Source organism: Ovis aries, chromosome 21, assembly GCF_016772045.2.
Source record: "Ovis aries strain OAR_USU_Benz2616 breed Rambouillet chromosome 21, ARS-UI_Ramb_v3.0, whole genome shotgun sequence".
NCBI classification, from domain to species: domain Eukaryota; kingdom Metazoa; phylum Chordata; class Mammalia; order Artiodactyla; family Bovidae; genus Ovis; species Ovis aries.
The window spans coordinates 999160-1013844 of NC_056074.1; the positions used below are offsets into that span (position 1 = coordinate 999160).

At 40.9% G+C, this 14685-nt stretch overlaps 1 protein-coding gene across 1 annotated transcript in view; it reads right to left on the reverse strand.

The window, feature by feature from the left end:
- Positions 1–317: 317 nt before the first annotated feature.
- DEUP1 (deuterosome assembly protein 1) overlaps positions 318–14685 on the reverse strand; it is a 128245-nt gene continuing 113877 nt past the window's right edge. Inside the window, 1 exon segment of the mRNA XM_012101573.4 lies at positions 318–1279. Coding sequence (XP_011956963.2) covers positions 1103–1279 — 177 coding nt within the window. The 3' untranslated portion in view covers positions 318–1102.

Genomic DNA, 14685 nt, shown 5'->3' on the forward strand with positions numbered 1-14685 from the left:
AGCCTTGCTGACTTCCCAGGCTTGTCCTGGGTAGAAATAAATAATTCTCTGTGCAGCCTTTTTGCAAATATCAAGAGCTCTACAAATCCACATGGCTGTGTCACTGAAGTGAACAGGGCTCTTCATTTCCCATGGCAATGACACTCATCTAAAGGACATCGTGACTTATCTCTCCGCATGTGGAGATTCAGTTTCCTCAAAGAGAAAAATAACACTATAAAAGCTGTAGGGCTTACCTGGAATAATGACACAGGGATTTTTCATAATCTTTATATAAATGTCATTTTTAAAGAAAGAAAAATGGATTATCACTCTTGTTTATTTGTAACTTGAGTTTTATTGTTCGCTACCATGCTATCACTCTTCTATACAGACTTGGCATTTGCATTTTAAGTCCAAAGAATGTCTCATTTCTTTATTATATGTAAAACAGAGGTATTACAAAGGAGAAAGTAACAGTGATGCTTTCTATTTTATGTCCATGAAGTAATTAGTACATGAAGCATTAATCTTTGGCACATGTTTTAAGCATGCAGACAGAATGTGCCACATCTTTTTGCATTAAAACAGAAAGACATTACAAAGATGAATGGAGAAACAGTAAGCTCTATGGTTTTTCTAAAAGAAATTTTAGGATATTTACATAGTTTAAAATACTTAATATTTTTCATTTTAAAAAATCCTTGAATTTTCACACCTACTACAATGGAGCTGCATTTCATGTGTTCATTCTTAGAATATCGTGCAGCCCTTTCCCTCATCATGTGTTGTTACAGAGGAAATGGGTTCCCGTACACATTAAAGTGGGAAAAAGCTGCATATTTAATTCCAAACAATTCCTTAGACTGGAGGGAACAAGTCTCTTTTGGAGTAGTCATGTTTATTTTACGGTAACTTTGTAGCTAAACAATTTATTATGTTAATACAGAAATACAAAGAGCTTTATCAAACAAAATACTTACTATTTTCTAGCTGCCTTACAGAAATGATTTACTCAAGAAAACAGAACAAAATTTCTCAGTTTCATTAATCAGCTTTGTAAATATTTTGCCAGAGCTTTGTTTTCCTGGGGTGGGGGAAGCAAATAAAAACGTTTAAAAGCTCATATGTGTCTACTGTGTTTTAGCTTGGTGTATTTATTAAGAGTAAATTCTGTGTGTCTTTGCAGTTCATCAATATGTGTATTGAGAAGTTTTTCAAGTTCTTTTGCTCGCTTCTCCTCCTCCAGAAGGAAATGCTGTGTGGCCAGAGAAGCCGGGAAGGATGTATCTGGGGGAGACTAAAGAGAGAAGAGAAAGTTAGATGAGTAACACAAGGGCTTTTACAAGCTTCGTGTTTCTTGGCATGCGTCACCCCTGACAAGCTGCCAAACGCTGCAGCTCTTAATGAAAAATATATCTTAAGCTGAACTCTCTACACCAGTGTAATGTAGTTACTGCTAATGAAGTCCTCAAGGAACAAATTTAAAAACTGGCTTAAAAAGGGGGCTAATGGCTGCATGCAGTTAGCTAGATGAGGCTGGATAAAAGCATGATATTTGGTAGAAGGGTAAATATTGTCTGTCTAGTTGCAGCTGAGACCACCTCAGTGATGAATGCCGGGTTGCACCCTTCATGTGGTGTGGAAGTGCTTAGTTACCTGTGATCTGTCTAGTGCTTATTTACACACACACACACACACAAAATGTGTGACTGAGGAATAAAGAGCAATGATAGATAATTAAAAAAATAAGTTGGGGAAATTTTTACTTTTGTTTTTAGTTCTGCAGCACCCCCAGACTCTTCTTCAACTTTTGTTTTATTAGAAGAATGGGATTTTTATAAAGCCTAAGAAGAATCCACGATCGGAACACAGTCTGCAAGCCTGGTCTCTGGCAGGGGTGTATGGACTGGGGCGGAGGACGGTGGCGTGCAGCCAGCTCACGGGGCAGCCCCAGCACAGCCGCTGGGCCAGGTACCACTTCTTCACTCAAAGAGAATATGACAGTCTGTGGGGCGTGGGACACTGCTGTTGATCTGGCAAATATATTCTTTTTAATACTCAGTAAGGAGGAAGGTCAGAAGTAGCTGGCATTCTTCTGGGACAGACAACATCCACGTTCTTGCCCCAGCATGATGTTTTATGCTAATAGTGCTGTCATAACATACTCTGGAGGAGCCTGGATCAGCTGCACTTTCCAAAGATGCAGATACAGTAACACAAGCATCATGCTAAGACATGATGAGCAAGAATCGGTCAGCATGCTGAAGGCTTGCAAAGACAGAGGTACGTCAGAGAGTTAAGACGGAAACCCCAGAAGCAATTCAGGGCTTGACACTCTGTTTGTAGGTGTCTGGAGATATGGAGCATGTCAGGACATCTTTTAAGGACAAATTAATGTACCTTGTACTTCTTATCAGTATGAAAGAAGCATAAAGCTTGGCAGGTCTCTTCAAGTTTTGGAGGCAGCATCTTCCACTCTGGGGAGGAATAAACTGAATCATTTATTATGTGACACAGAAGGCTGTTTTGTTTGTTTTTAAGAAGGGCCCAGAGCAAGAAAGGGCTCTGCAGTCAGCTGGGAGTGGGGCACAAGCTGTCTTGCCACTTGGGTGAAATGACTTAGCAGATTTCATACTAGAAGTTGTGGTAGAGAAAAATGGTGGTAGGCGCTTTGTGAAGCCTCTGGCAGGTTTCAAAGGGAAAGCTGTATTACAATCCCTTCAGCCAGGCCATCCGCAGCAGAACATTGTATACTATTTGCAAGACAGTTCCTGTCATGCTCATGAGCCCTGGTTGAGACAGAGCATCTAAGACGCAGACAGGATGACTTGACCTAGCCTCTGATTTGGCTATTCCAATAGAATTATGCATGGGTCCACTAACACTGTCTCCCTTTACCCAGGTTCTTCTAGCTACTATTCCTGTTGAATGTCTGATCTGCTTGCAATAGAGACCAAAGCTGAGTTCTTGAGATAGCACCATCCCTCAAGGAGATCAACCAGACTCTTGGTGGTCCCTCAATCCTTGGAAAGGGCACAAAGGGCAATAAGCCATCCTTAATGGAACTGATGTGTATCCTACAGTCTGCATCTCCTGCCTGCAGGCCTTGGCCAGCACCACTGTCCAAGGGCTCACAGAGTAACTGATTGATTGACCTGAGATCCTGACTAATAATAAACAAACCTACTTGACAGCAGAGAAGTATGGCAGTGAGGGCATGATCAGGTGTCCATTGGTTCCACCACATATGGCATATTTGTCTTCAGAGGGTGCTAACCTGATAGGCTTCCTCAAGGCATAGCTGAGGCGTTAGCGTGTCAACCATATCCTATGAGCATGGCAGCCATTCTTCAGGACATGGTGTGGACTTTAAACCAATGGCTGTCACAGGCTACTGCGTTTGTAACAGTGATCTGGGAACAGGAGGGAGGACGTAGGAACGGCTTCATGTTCACGGCTTCTGTTCACTCTCTTGGAGAATTTGTACCTTCTCTCTCTGTCTTTAGGCTCTGTTGGTCTACAGATCTTTGGTGTCAGAGAAGGAAAGCCTCTCACCAAGTGAGACCGTGGAGTCTCCCAAACTTAAAGCTTTGGCAGCATCTAGTCACAGGACTCTTCATGCTGACAGGTTGGAGGCACAGAAAAGAGGTGTGATACCGGCAGAGGCACCTGACCCCGAGCATCATCAGGGCTGAGACTGTCACTACACGGGGGCAGTGAAGACTACGTCTGGGACTCAGGTAATCCATGGAGGGGCTCTTTCAGTGCTTTCATGCCTAGTTTTAAGTATAGGTGCCAAACCACATCCTGCTAAGGGCACAGGAACCAGGGGCTTACCCCACAAGGCCAGCCATCTGGACCAACAGGAGTGTAGGTTGAGGGGGAAGGGAATCTATAGAGAGTGAGGAGACTATGAGTGTCAGTTAAGTCCTAGAGATGGCATCAAGGGCTACAGGTTCTTCCACTGACCCTCCTCCTGTAAGTTTTCCCGGAAATTATGACCAGTCAGAATCTTGGAGAAGCTAGGCCTGAATGGAATGAACAATGTGAAGGGAACATGGATCTGAGTGGTTCAAGCAGGGGACCATAATGGATGCTGCCCATGTCTACCCAGACCCCATCACCAGGCTGCACATCTATCTCCCAGCTGCCCTGGGTTTTGGCTGCTAACAGCTCACAGGTGGCCCCTTCTCTGAAGATCTGCCCGTGGCTGAACTGGAGCCTCTTGCCTCACGTGGGAAGTTGCAATCCCCCCTCTTCTCAGGGGCAGTGACTGATTGACATGGGGATACAAAACACCAGCGGGGAAGATGGTGGAGTAGACAGGCCCTGAGCTCACCTCCTCTCACAGGCATATCAGAATCACAACTGTCTGCAGAGCAACTATCATAGAAAAAGACTGGAATCTATCAGGAAAGATCTACAATGAACGACAGAAGAAGGAACCACAATAAGACAAGTAGGAAGAGTGGATCCATGATATGGTGAAGTCTCACACCCCCCCTAGGGAGGCGGCTCACACATGGGAGAATAATTAAACTGCAGAGGTTCTCCCACAGCAGAGTCCTGAGCGCCACACCAAGCTCCCCAGCACAGGTTACAGCACTGGGAAGAGGAGCCTCCAGAGCATTTGGCTTTGAAGGCCATCAGGGCTTAATTGCAGGAGCCCCACAGGACTAGGGGAAAAAGACTTCACTCTTAAAGGGCTCACACAAAATCTCATGTATACGAGGACCCAAGGCAAGAGCAGTAATTTGATAGGAGCCTAACTTCCTGATGTTCAAGCTGGTTTTAGAAAAGGCAGAGGAACCAGAGATCAAATTGCCAACATCTGCTGGATCATGGAAAAAGCAAGAGAGGTCCAGAAAAACATCTATTTCTGCTTTATTGACTATGCCAAAGCCTGGCACTATGCAGATCACAACAAACTCTGGAAAATTCTGAAAGAGATGGGAATACCAAACCACCTGACCTGCCTCTTGAGAAATCTGTATGCAGGTCAGGAAGCAACAGTTAGAACTGGACATGGAACAACGGACTGGTTCCAAATAGGAAAAGGAGTACATCAAGGCTGTATATTGTCACCCTGCTTATTTAACTCATATATGCAGAGTACACCATGAGAAATGCTGGACTGGAAGAAACACAAGCTGGAATCAAGATTGCCAGGAGAAATATCAATAACCTCAGATATGCAGATGACACCACCCTTACGGCAGAAAGCGAAGAGGAACTAAAAAGCCTCTTGATGAAAGTAAAAGAGGAGAGTGAAAAAGTTGGCTTAAAGCTCAACATTCAGAAAATGAAGATCATGGCATCTGGTCCCATCACTTCATGGGAAATAGATGGGGAAACAGCGGAAACAGTGTCAGACTTTAGTTTTTTGGGCTCCAAAATCACTGCAGTTGGTGACTGCAGCCATGAAATTAAAAGATGCTTACTCCTTGGAAGAAAAGTTATGACCAACCTAGATAGCATATTGAAAAGCAGAGACATTAGTTTGCCGACTAAGGCCCACCTAGTCAAGGCTATGGTTTTCCAGTAGTCATGTATGGATGTGAGAGTTGGACTGTGAAGAAAGCTGAGCGCTGAAGAATTGATGCTTTTGAACTGTGGTGTTGGAGAATACGCTTGAGATGCCTTGGACTGCAAGGAGATCCAACCAGTCCATTCTGAAAGAGATCAACCCTGGGGTTTCTTTGGAAGGAATGATGCTAAAGCTGAAACTCCAGTACTTTTGCTACCTCATGGGAAGAGTTGACTCATTGGAAAAGACTCTGATGCTAGGAGGGATTGCAGGCAGGAGGAGAAGGGGACAACCGAGGATGAGATGGCGGGATGGCATCACTGACTTGATGGACATGAATCTGAATGAACTCTGGGATTTGGTGATGGACAGGGAGGCCTGGCGTGCTGCGATTCATGGGGTCACAAAGAGTCGGACACGACTGAGCGACTGAACTGAACTGAACTGGGGCAGATCTACCTGGTGGCCTTGGAGAGTCTCCTGGAGAGGCAGGGAATGGCTGCAGCTCACCCTGGGGACAAAGACACCAGTGTCAGACATATTGGGGAATATTCAACTGCACGAATGCTCTTGGCAGCTGGCATCTTGGATCATTAGCGCCAAGACCTGACCCCACCTAACAGCCTGCATGTGACAGTGCTGGGACACTTCAGGCAAAATAACTAACCGGGGGGAAACACAGCCCTACCCATCAGCAGACAAGCTTCCTAAAGACTAAAGGGCACACAGCCACCTGTGGATATACCTAGACAGGGCCTGGACCACCAGAGGGCCAAGACACAGCTCTACCTACCAGTGGGCAGGCATCAGCCTCTCTTTTTAGAGAGCCTGCACAAACCTCTAGACCAGCCTCATCCACCAGGGAGCAGACACCAGAAGCAAGAAAACTATAATCTTGTAAGGCACGCCAGACCTTCTTGAGACTAGCTGGCCCTGGCCCTGACCACTAGCAGGCTAACACAACCTCCAGACACCTTAGTCCCCATACTCAACGGTATCATGAACTGCCTCCCCGACAATGATCTGAAATGAGCTCTGGGATCCCTGGGCCCTTCATCCAGACTCCAGGAACCAGGTCTGCCTGACAGTAGGCGGGCACTAACGCCAGGATCTGGCTTAACCTGCCAGTGAGTGGGCAAAAGCCTTAGTCTTTGGGACCCTGATCCTGCCCACCGGTGAGCCGGCACTAGCCCCAGCCTCCGTAGGATTCCATAACCAGGCACTTCATGACCATGCCCCACTGAACAGCAGCCAGCAAAGTCTGCACAAGACAGGGTCTGGCAACCAACCAGACTAGGGACAGACCAAGCTTCCTGGACACCCACACACCCTGCTGGACCCAAGCAGCCCTCTTAGGGGGAACCTCTAGCTTGGGTGACAACAGGGGAGTGCACTGCTCGGGGCAATACGACGCCTTCTCCAAGGTCAAGCAATGTTAACTGATCTGCTGTATGCATAAAAATACAAATAGCAACTTAGACAAAATGAGCTGGCGGAGAAGTACATTCCAAATGAAGGAATAAGATACATCTTTATAAGAAGAGCTAAGTGATGTGGAGATAGGCAATCTACCCAAGAAAGAGTTCAGAGTAATGATCATAAAGATGCTCAAAGAGCTCTGGAGAAGCATGGATGCACAGAGTGAGAAATTAGAAATTAAGAGTTAGAAACTATAAGTAACAACCAAGCAGAGATGAGTAATACAACAACTCAAATGAAAAAATACACTACAAGCAATCAATAACAGAATAAAAATGATTCAAAAGAATGGATCACTGAGCTAGAAGACAGAGTAATGGAAATCACTGCTGTTGAACAGAAAATAGAATTAAAAGAAATGAGGACAGTTTAACAGACTTCTGGGACAATATCAAGTACACTAATATTTGCATTAAAGAAGTCCCAGGAGGAGAAGAGACAAAAGGGACCCAAGAAGATATCTGGAGATAATAGCTGAAAACCTCCCAAACCTGGGAAAGGAAATAGCTATCCATGTCCAGGAAGTACAGAGACTCCCAAACAGGATTAACCCACAGAGCAACACACTAAGACACACAGTAATCAAAATGAAAAAATTAAAGAGAGAACACTAAAATTAGTAAGGGAAAAGCAAGAAATAAAATGCAAGGGAATTGCCAAAAGGTTATGAGCTGATTTTTGCAGCAGAAACTCTGCAGTTCAGAAGGGAGTGGCAAGATATATTTAAAGTGATGAAAGGGAAAAGCCTACAACCAAGAACATTCTGCCCAGCAAGGCTCTCATTCAGATTTGATGGAGAGATAAAAAACTCTGTAGACAAACAGAGGCTAAGAGAATTCAGCACCACCAAAGCAGCTTTAAAATATTAAAGGAACTTCTTTAGGCGAAAAAGGCCACAACTAGAAACAAGAAAATTATGGGAGGAAAAATCTGTCTAGTAAAGGAAAACATAAAATAAAGGTAGGAAATCATCTACACACAAACCTAGTAGGGAGGTTAAAGGACAAAAGTAGTAAAATCATATATTTCTACAATAAACAGTTAAGAGATACACAGAACAATTAGATATAAAAATGATATTAAAATATGGTAACTGTGAGGGAAGGAGAGTACAAATGCAAGGCATTTTAAATGTGTTTCAAATTGGAGATTAGCAACTTAAAACATTTATACATAACTATATGTAAGGACTGCTATATATATATGTATATATATAACTATATATATACATATAGACTGCTATACTAAAACCTCATTGTAACTACAAATGAAAAATCTACGCTAATACACACAAAAACGAAAAAGGAATCTGGTCATAACAGTAAAGATAGTGATCAAATCACAAAAAATAAAGGAAATAAAAGACCTACAAAAACAAATCCAAAACAACTAACAAAATGGCATTGAGTACACACATATCAATAATCACCTTAAATATAAATGAACTAAATGCTCCAACCAAAACACACAGACTATCTGAATGGATCGAAAGATCCAAGATCAAAAGACTGGCATATTGCTGCCTATAAGAGACCCATTTCAGATCTGGAGACACATACAAACTAAAAGTGGGGGGGATGGAAAAAGATGCTATGCAAAAGGAACTCAAAAGAAAGCCAGACTTGCAATACTTATATCAGACAAAATAGACTTTAAAATAAAGACTGTTACAAGAGGCAAAGGATGCTACATAATGATTAAAGGATCAATCAAAGAAGAAGATATAACAACTGTTAATACATATGCACCCAACATAGAAGCATCTCAATATATAAGGCAGATGCCAACAGACATAAAAGGAGAAATTGACAGTAATACAATCTTCCAACAACACAAAAGCAGACTCTACACATGGACATCACCAGATGGGCAACACTGAAATCATATTGATTATATTCTTTGCAGCCAAAGATAGAGAAGCTCTATACAGTCAGCATAAACAAGACGGGGAGCTGACTGTGGCTCAGATCATGAACTCCTTATTGTCAGATTCAGACTTAAATTGAAGAAAGTAGGGAAAACCACTAGACCATTCATGTATGACCTAAATCAAATCCGTTATAACTATACAGTGGAAATGAGAAATAGATTTAAGGGACTAGATATGATAGACAGAGTGCCTGATGAACTATGGATGGAGGTTCGTGACATTGTACAGAGACAGGAATCAAGACCATCCCCCCCCAAAAAAATGTGAAAAAGCAAAATGGCTATTTGAGGAGGCCTTACAAATCGCTGTGAAAAGAAGGGAAATGAAAAGCAAAGGAGAAAAGGAAAGATATACCCATTTGAATGCAGAGTTCCAAAGAATAGCAAGGAGAGATAAGAAAGCCTTCCTCAGTGATCAGTGCAAAGAAATAGAGGAAAACAATAGAATGGGAAAGACTAGAGATCTCTTCAAGAAAATTAGAGATACCAAGGGAACATTTCATGCAAAGATGGGCTTGATAAAGGACAGAAATGGTATGGACCTAACAGAAGCAGAAGAGATTAAGAAGAGGTGGCCAGAATACACAGAAGGACTGTACAAAAAAGATCTTCACAACCCAGATAATTATGATGGTGTGATAACTCACACTCACCTAGAGCCAGACATCCTGGAATGTGAAGTCAAATGGGCCTTATGAAGCATCACTACGAACAAAGCTAGTGGAGGTGATGGAATTCCAGTTGAGCTATTTCAAATCCTGAAAGATGATGACGTGAAAGCGCTATATTTAATATGTCAGCAAATTTGGAAAACTCAGCAGTGGCCACAGGACTGGAAAAGGTCAGTTTTCATTCCAATCCCAAAGAAAGGCAATGCCAAAGAATGCTCAAACTACTGCTCAAAATTCTCCACGCCAGGCCTCAGCAATACGTGAACTTCCAGATGTTCAAGCTGGTTTTAGAAAAGGCAGAGGAACCAGAGATCAAATTGCCAACATCTGCTGAATCACTGAAAAAGCAAGAGAGTTCCAGAAAAACATCTATTTCTGCTTTATTGACTATGCCAAAGCCTGGCACTATGCAGATCACAACAAACTCTGGAAAATTCTGAAAGAGGTGGGAATACCAGGCCACCTGACCTGCCTCTTAAGAAACCTATATGCATGTCAGGAAGCAACAGTTAGAACTGGACATGGAACAACAGACTGGTTCCAAATAGGAAAAGGAGTATGTCAAGGCTGTATATTGTCAGCCTCCTTATTTAACGTATATGCAGAGTACATCATGAGAAATGCTGGGCTGGAAGAAGCACAAGCTGGAATCAAGACTGCCGGGAGAAATATCAATAACCTCAGATATGCAGATGACACCACCCTTATGGCAGAACGTGAAGAAGAACTAAAGAGCCTCTTGATGAAAGTGAAAGAGGAGAGTGAAAAAATGGCTTAAAGCTCAACATTCAGAAAACTAAGATCAAGGCATCTGGTCCCATCACTTCATGGGAAATAGATGGGGAAACAGTGGAAACAGTGGCTGACTTTATTTTTTTGGGCTTCAAAATCACTGCAGATGGTGATTGCAGCCATGAAATTAAAAGACGCTTACTCCTTGGAAGGAGAGTTATGACCAACCTAGATAGCATATTGAAAAGCAGAGCCATTACTTTGCCAACAAAGGTCCATCTAGTCAAGGCTAAGATTTTTCCAGCAGTCATGTATGGATGTGAGAGTTGGACTGTAACATAAGCTGAGCACCAAAGAATTGACGCTTTTGAACTGTGGCATTGGAGAAGACTCTTGAGAGTGCCTTGGACTGCAAGGAGATCCAACCAGTCCATCCTAAAGGAGATCAGTCCTGGGTATTCATTGGAAGGACTGATGCTGAAGGTGAAACTCCAATACTTTGGCCACCTGATGAGAAGAGGTGACTCATTTGAAAAGGCCCTGATGCTGGGAAAGATTGAGGGCAGGAGGAGAAAGGGACGACAGAGGGTGAGGTAGTTGGATGGCATCACCGACTCAATGGACGTGGGTTTGGGAGGACTCCGGGAGTTGGTGATGGACAGGGAGGCCTGGTGTGCTGCAGTTCATGGGGTTGCAAAGAGTCAGACACGACTGAGCGACTGGACTCAACTGAACTGACAATAATAGTGGGGCACTTTAACACCCCACTTACCTCAATGGACAAATTGTCCATACATAAAATCAATAAACACAGGTCTTACATACCACATTAGACCACATGACCTCAACTGATATTTTTGGACATTCCTTCCAAAAGCAGCAGAATACAGATGCTCTTGAAGTGCACATGGAACATTCTCCAGGACAGATCACATGCTAGGCTGAAAAACAAGCTTGATAAATTTAAGAAAACTGAAATCATGTCATGCATCTTTTCTGATCACAACACTATAAGACTAGAAATAACTATAAGAAAAAATTTGCAACAAACACAAAAATGTAGAGGCTAAACAATAGGCTATTCAACAACCACTGAAGAAATCAGAGGAAATCAAAAAATACTAGAGACAAATGAAAATGCAAACGTGACAATCCAAAAACTTATGGGATGCAGCAAAAACAGTTCTAACAGGGACTTTTACAGCAATACAACCTTACCCCAGAAATAAGCAACTCAACCTTACACCAAAAGCAACTAGAGAAAGAAGAACAAAGTAAAAGTTAGTATAAGGAAAGAAATCACCAAGATCAGAGCAGAATTAAATGAAATAGAGGCTAAAAAACAACAGAAAAGATCAATGAAGATAAAATCTGGTTCTTCGAAAAGATATAATTAATAAACTTTATAGCCAGACTCATCAACAGAAAAAAAGAAAGAGCCCAACTCTTAGAAATGAAAAAGAAAAAGATACAAACAATACCACAAAAATACAAAGAACTGTAAGAGACTATTAACAAGCAATTATATGCCAATAAAATGGAAAACCTAGAAAAAATTCTTAGAAAGGTACCATCTCTCAAGACTGAATGAGGAAGAAACAGAAGACACGAATAGACCAATTACAAGTACTGAAATTAAATCAGTAATTTTAAAGCTTCCAATAAATCAAAGTCCAGGACCAAATGGCTTCCCCGGTAAATTCTACCAAACATTTAGGGAAGAGTTAAGACCTATCCTTCTGAAACTGTTCCAAAAAATTACAGAGGAAGGAACACTTCTGAACTCATTCTATGAGGCCACCATCACCCTGATACCAAAACCAGACAAAGATACCACAGAAAAAAACAAAACTACAGGCCAATATCACTGATGAACTTATATGCAAAAATCCTCAACAAAACACTAGCAAACCAGCTCCAACAATATTCCACCATCAAGTAAGATTCATACCAGGGATACAAGAATTTTTCAATACATTCAAATCAATCAATGTGATTTACCACATTAACAAATTGAAGAATAAAAACCATATGATCATCCCAATAGATGCAGAAGGAGCTTTTGAAAAAATTCAACATATATCTATGATAAAAACTCTCCAGAAAGTGAAAGAAACCTCAATGTCATAAGGGGCATACATGACAACCCCCCAGCTAACATCATACTAAATGGTGAGAAGCTGGAAGCATTCCCTGCAAGATCAGGAACAAGACAAGGACATTCACTCTTGTCACATTTATGCAACATGGTTTTAGAAGTCCTAGCCACAGCAATCAGACAAAAAAAAGAAAAAAAAGAAATAAAAGATTCCAAATTGGAAAGAAGTAAAACTGTCACTGTTTATAGATGACATGATGCTATACATAGGAAATCCTTCAGATGCTACCAGTAGACTAGAGCTCATTAATGAATTTCGTAAAGTTTCAGGATATGAAATTAATATACAGAAATCTGTTGCATTTCTATGTACTAACAATGAAATATAAGAAAAAATTAAGGAAATAATCATACTATCACATCAAAAAGAATAAAATACCTAGGAATAAACCTACCTAAGGAGGCAAAAGAACTATACTCCAAAAACTATAAGACAATAATGAAAGAATTGAAGATCACACAAACAGATGGAGAGATATACCATGTTCTTAGATTGGAAGAATGAACACTGTTAAAATTACCATACTACCCAAGGCAATCTACCAATTCAGTGCAATTCCTATCAAGTTACTAATAGTGTTTTTGACATAACTAGAACAAACAATTTTTAAAATTTGCATGGAAACACAAAAGTCTCCAAATAGCCAAAACAATCTTGAGAAAGAAGAATGGGGCTGGAGGAATCATACTCCCTATGAAGCTACCGTAATTAAGGCAGCATGGTACTGGCACAAAAACAGACACATAAATCAATGGAACGATAGAAAGCCCAGAAATAAGTCCATACATTTATGATCAGTTAATCTATGACAAAGGAGGCAATAACATACAATGGATAAAAGATAGCCTCTTCATGGTGCTAGGAAAACTAGACAGCTATAGGTAAAAGACTGAAATTAGAAGATTCTCTATCACTATATACAAAAATTAAAAATGGTTTAAAGATCTAAATGTAAAACCAGATACTATAAAACTCCTATAGGAAAACATAGGCAGAATACTCTATGACATAAATTGCAACAATATCTTTTTGGATATATCTCCTAAAGCAATGGAACAAAATAAAAAATAAATAAGTGGGACTTAATAAACCTTAAAAGCTTTCTCAGGAAAGGAAACAATGAAGAAAATGGAAATACAACCTACACAATGGGGGAAGATATTTGCAAGCAATGTGACCAACAAAGCCCTAATTTCTAAAATATCCAAACTACTTATACAGCTCAATGACAAAACAAACAAAAAATCAAAGCAAAAAACGAGTAGAAGCCCTAGATAGACTTTTCTCCAAAGAAGACATACAGATGGTCACAAGCACACGAAGAGATGCTCAATATAGCTAATTATTTGTTGTTGTTTAGTTGTTAGGTCACGTAGATCTTTTTGTGACCCCATAGACTGCATTGCTAATTATTAGAGAAATGCAAATCAAAACTACAATGAGGTACTACCCCACACAGGTTATAATGGCCATCAACAAAAAGTCTACAGATAATAAATGCTGGAGAGGGTGTGGAGAAAAGGGAACCCTCCTACACTGCTGGTGGGAATGTAATGGTGCAGCCACTGCGGACAACAGTATTTAGGTTCCTTAAAAAATTAAAAACAGGGTTACTATCTGATCTAGCAGTCCCATTCTTGGACATATATCTGGAAAAGATGAAACCTCTAATTTATAAAGACATACGCACCCCAGTGTTTATAGCAGCACTATAACAGTTTGTAACAGTCAATACATAGAAGCTACCTAAGTAATGAATAGATAAAGAATATGCGCCATGTATCTACACACACACACACACACACACACACACACACACACACACAACGGAATACTACTCAGGCATAAAAAAGAATGAAATAATTCAATCTGTAGCAACATGGATGGATCTAGAGATTATCATACTAAGTGATGTAAGTCAGACAAAGACAGATGTTATATGTCACTTATTACTGGAATCTTTAAAAAAATGACATAAATGAATTCACTCAGAGCAGAAATAGACTCACAGACATAGAAAACAAACTTATGGTTATCAAAGAGGAAAGTGGGGGAGGGATAAATTGGAAATTTGGGATTAACAGATACAGACTACTTGTACAAAATAAGCAACAAGGACCTACTGTTTAGCACAGGGAACTATATTCAATATCTTGTAATAACCTATAATGGAAAAGAATCTAAAAAAATAGACATGCATATATAA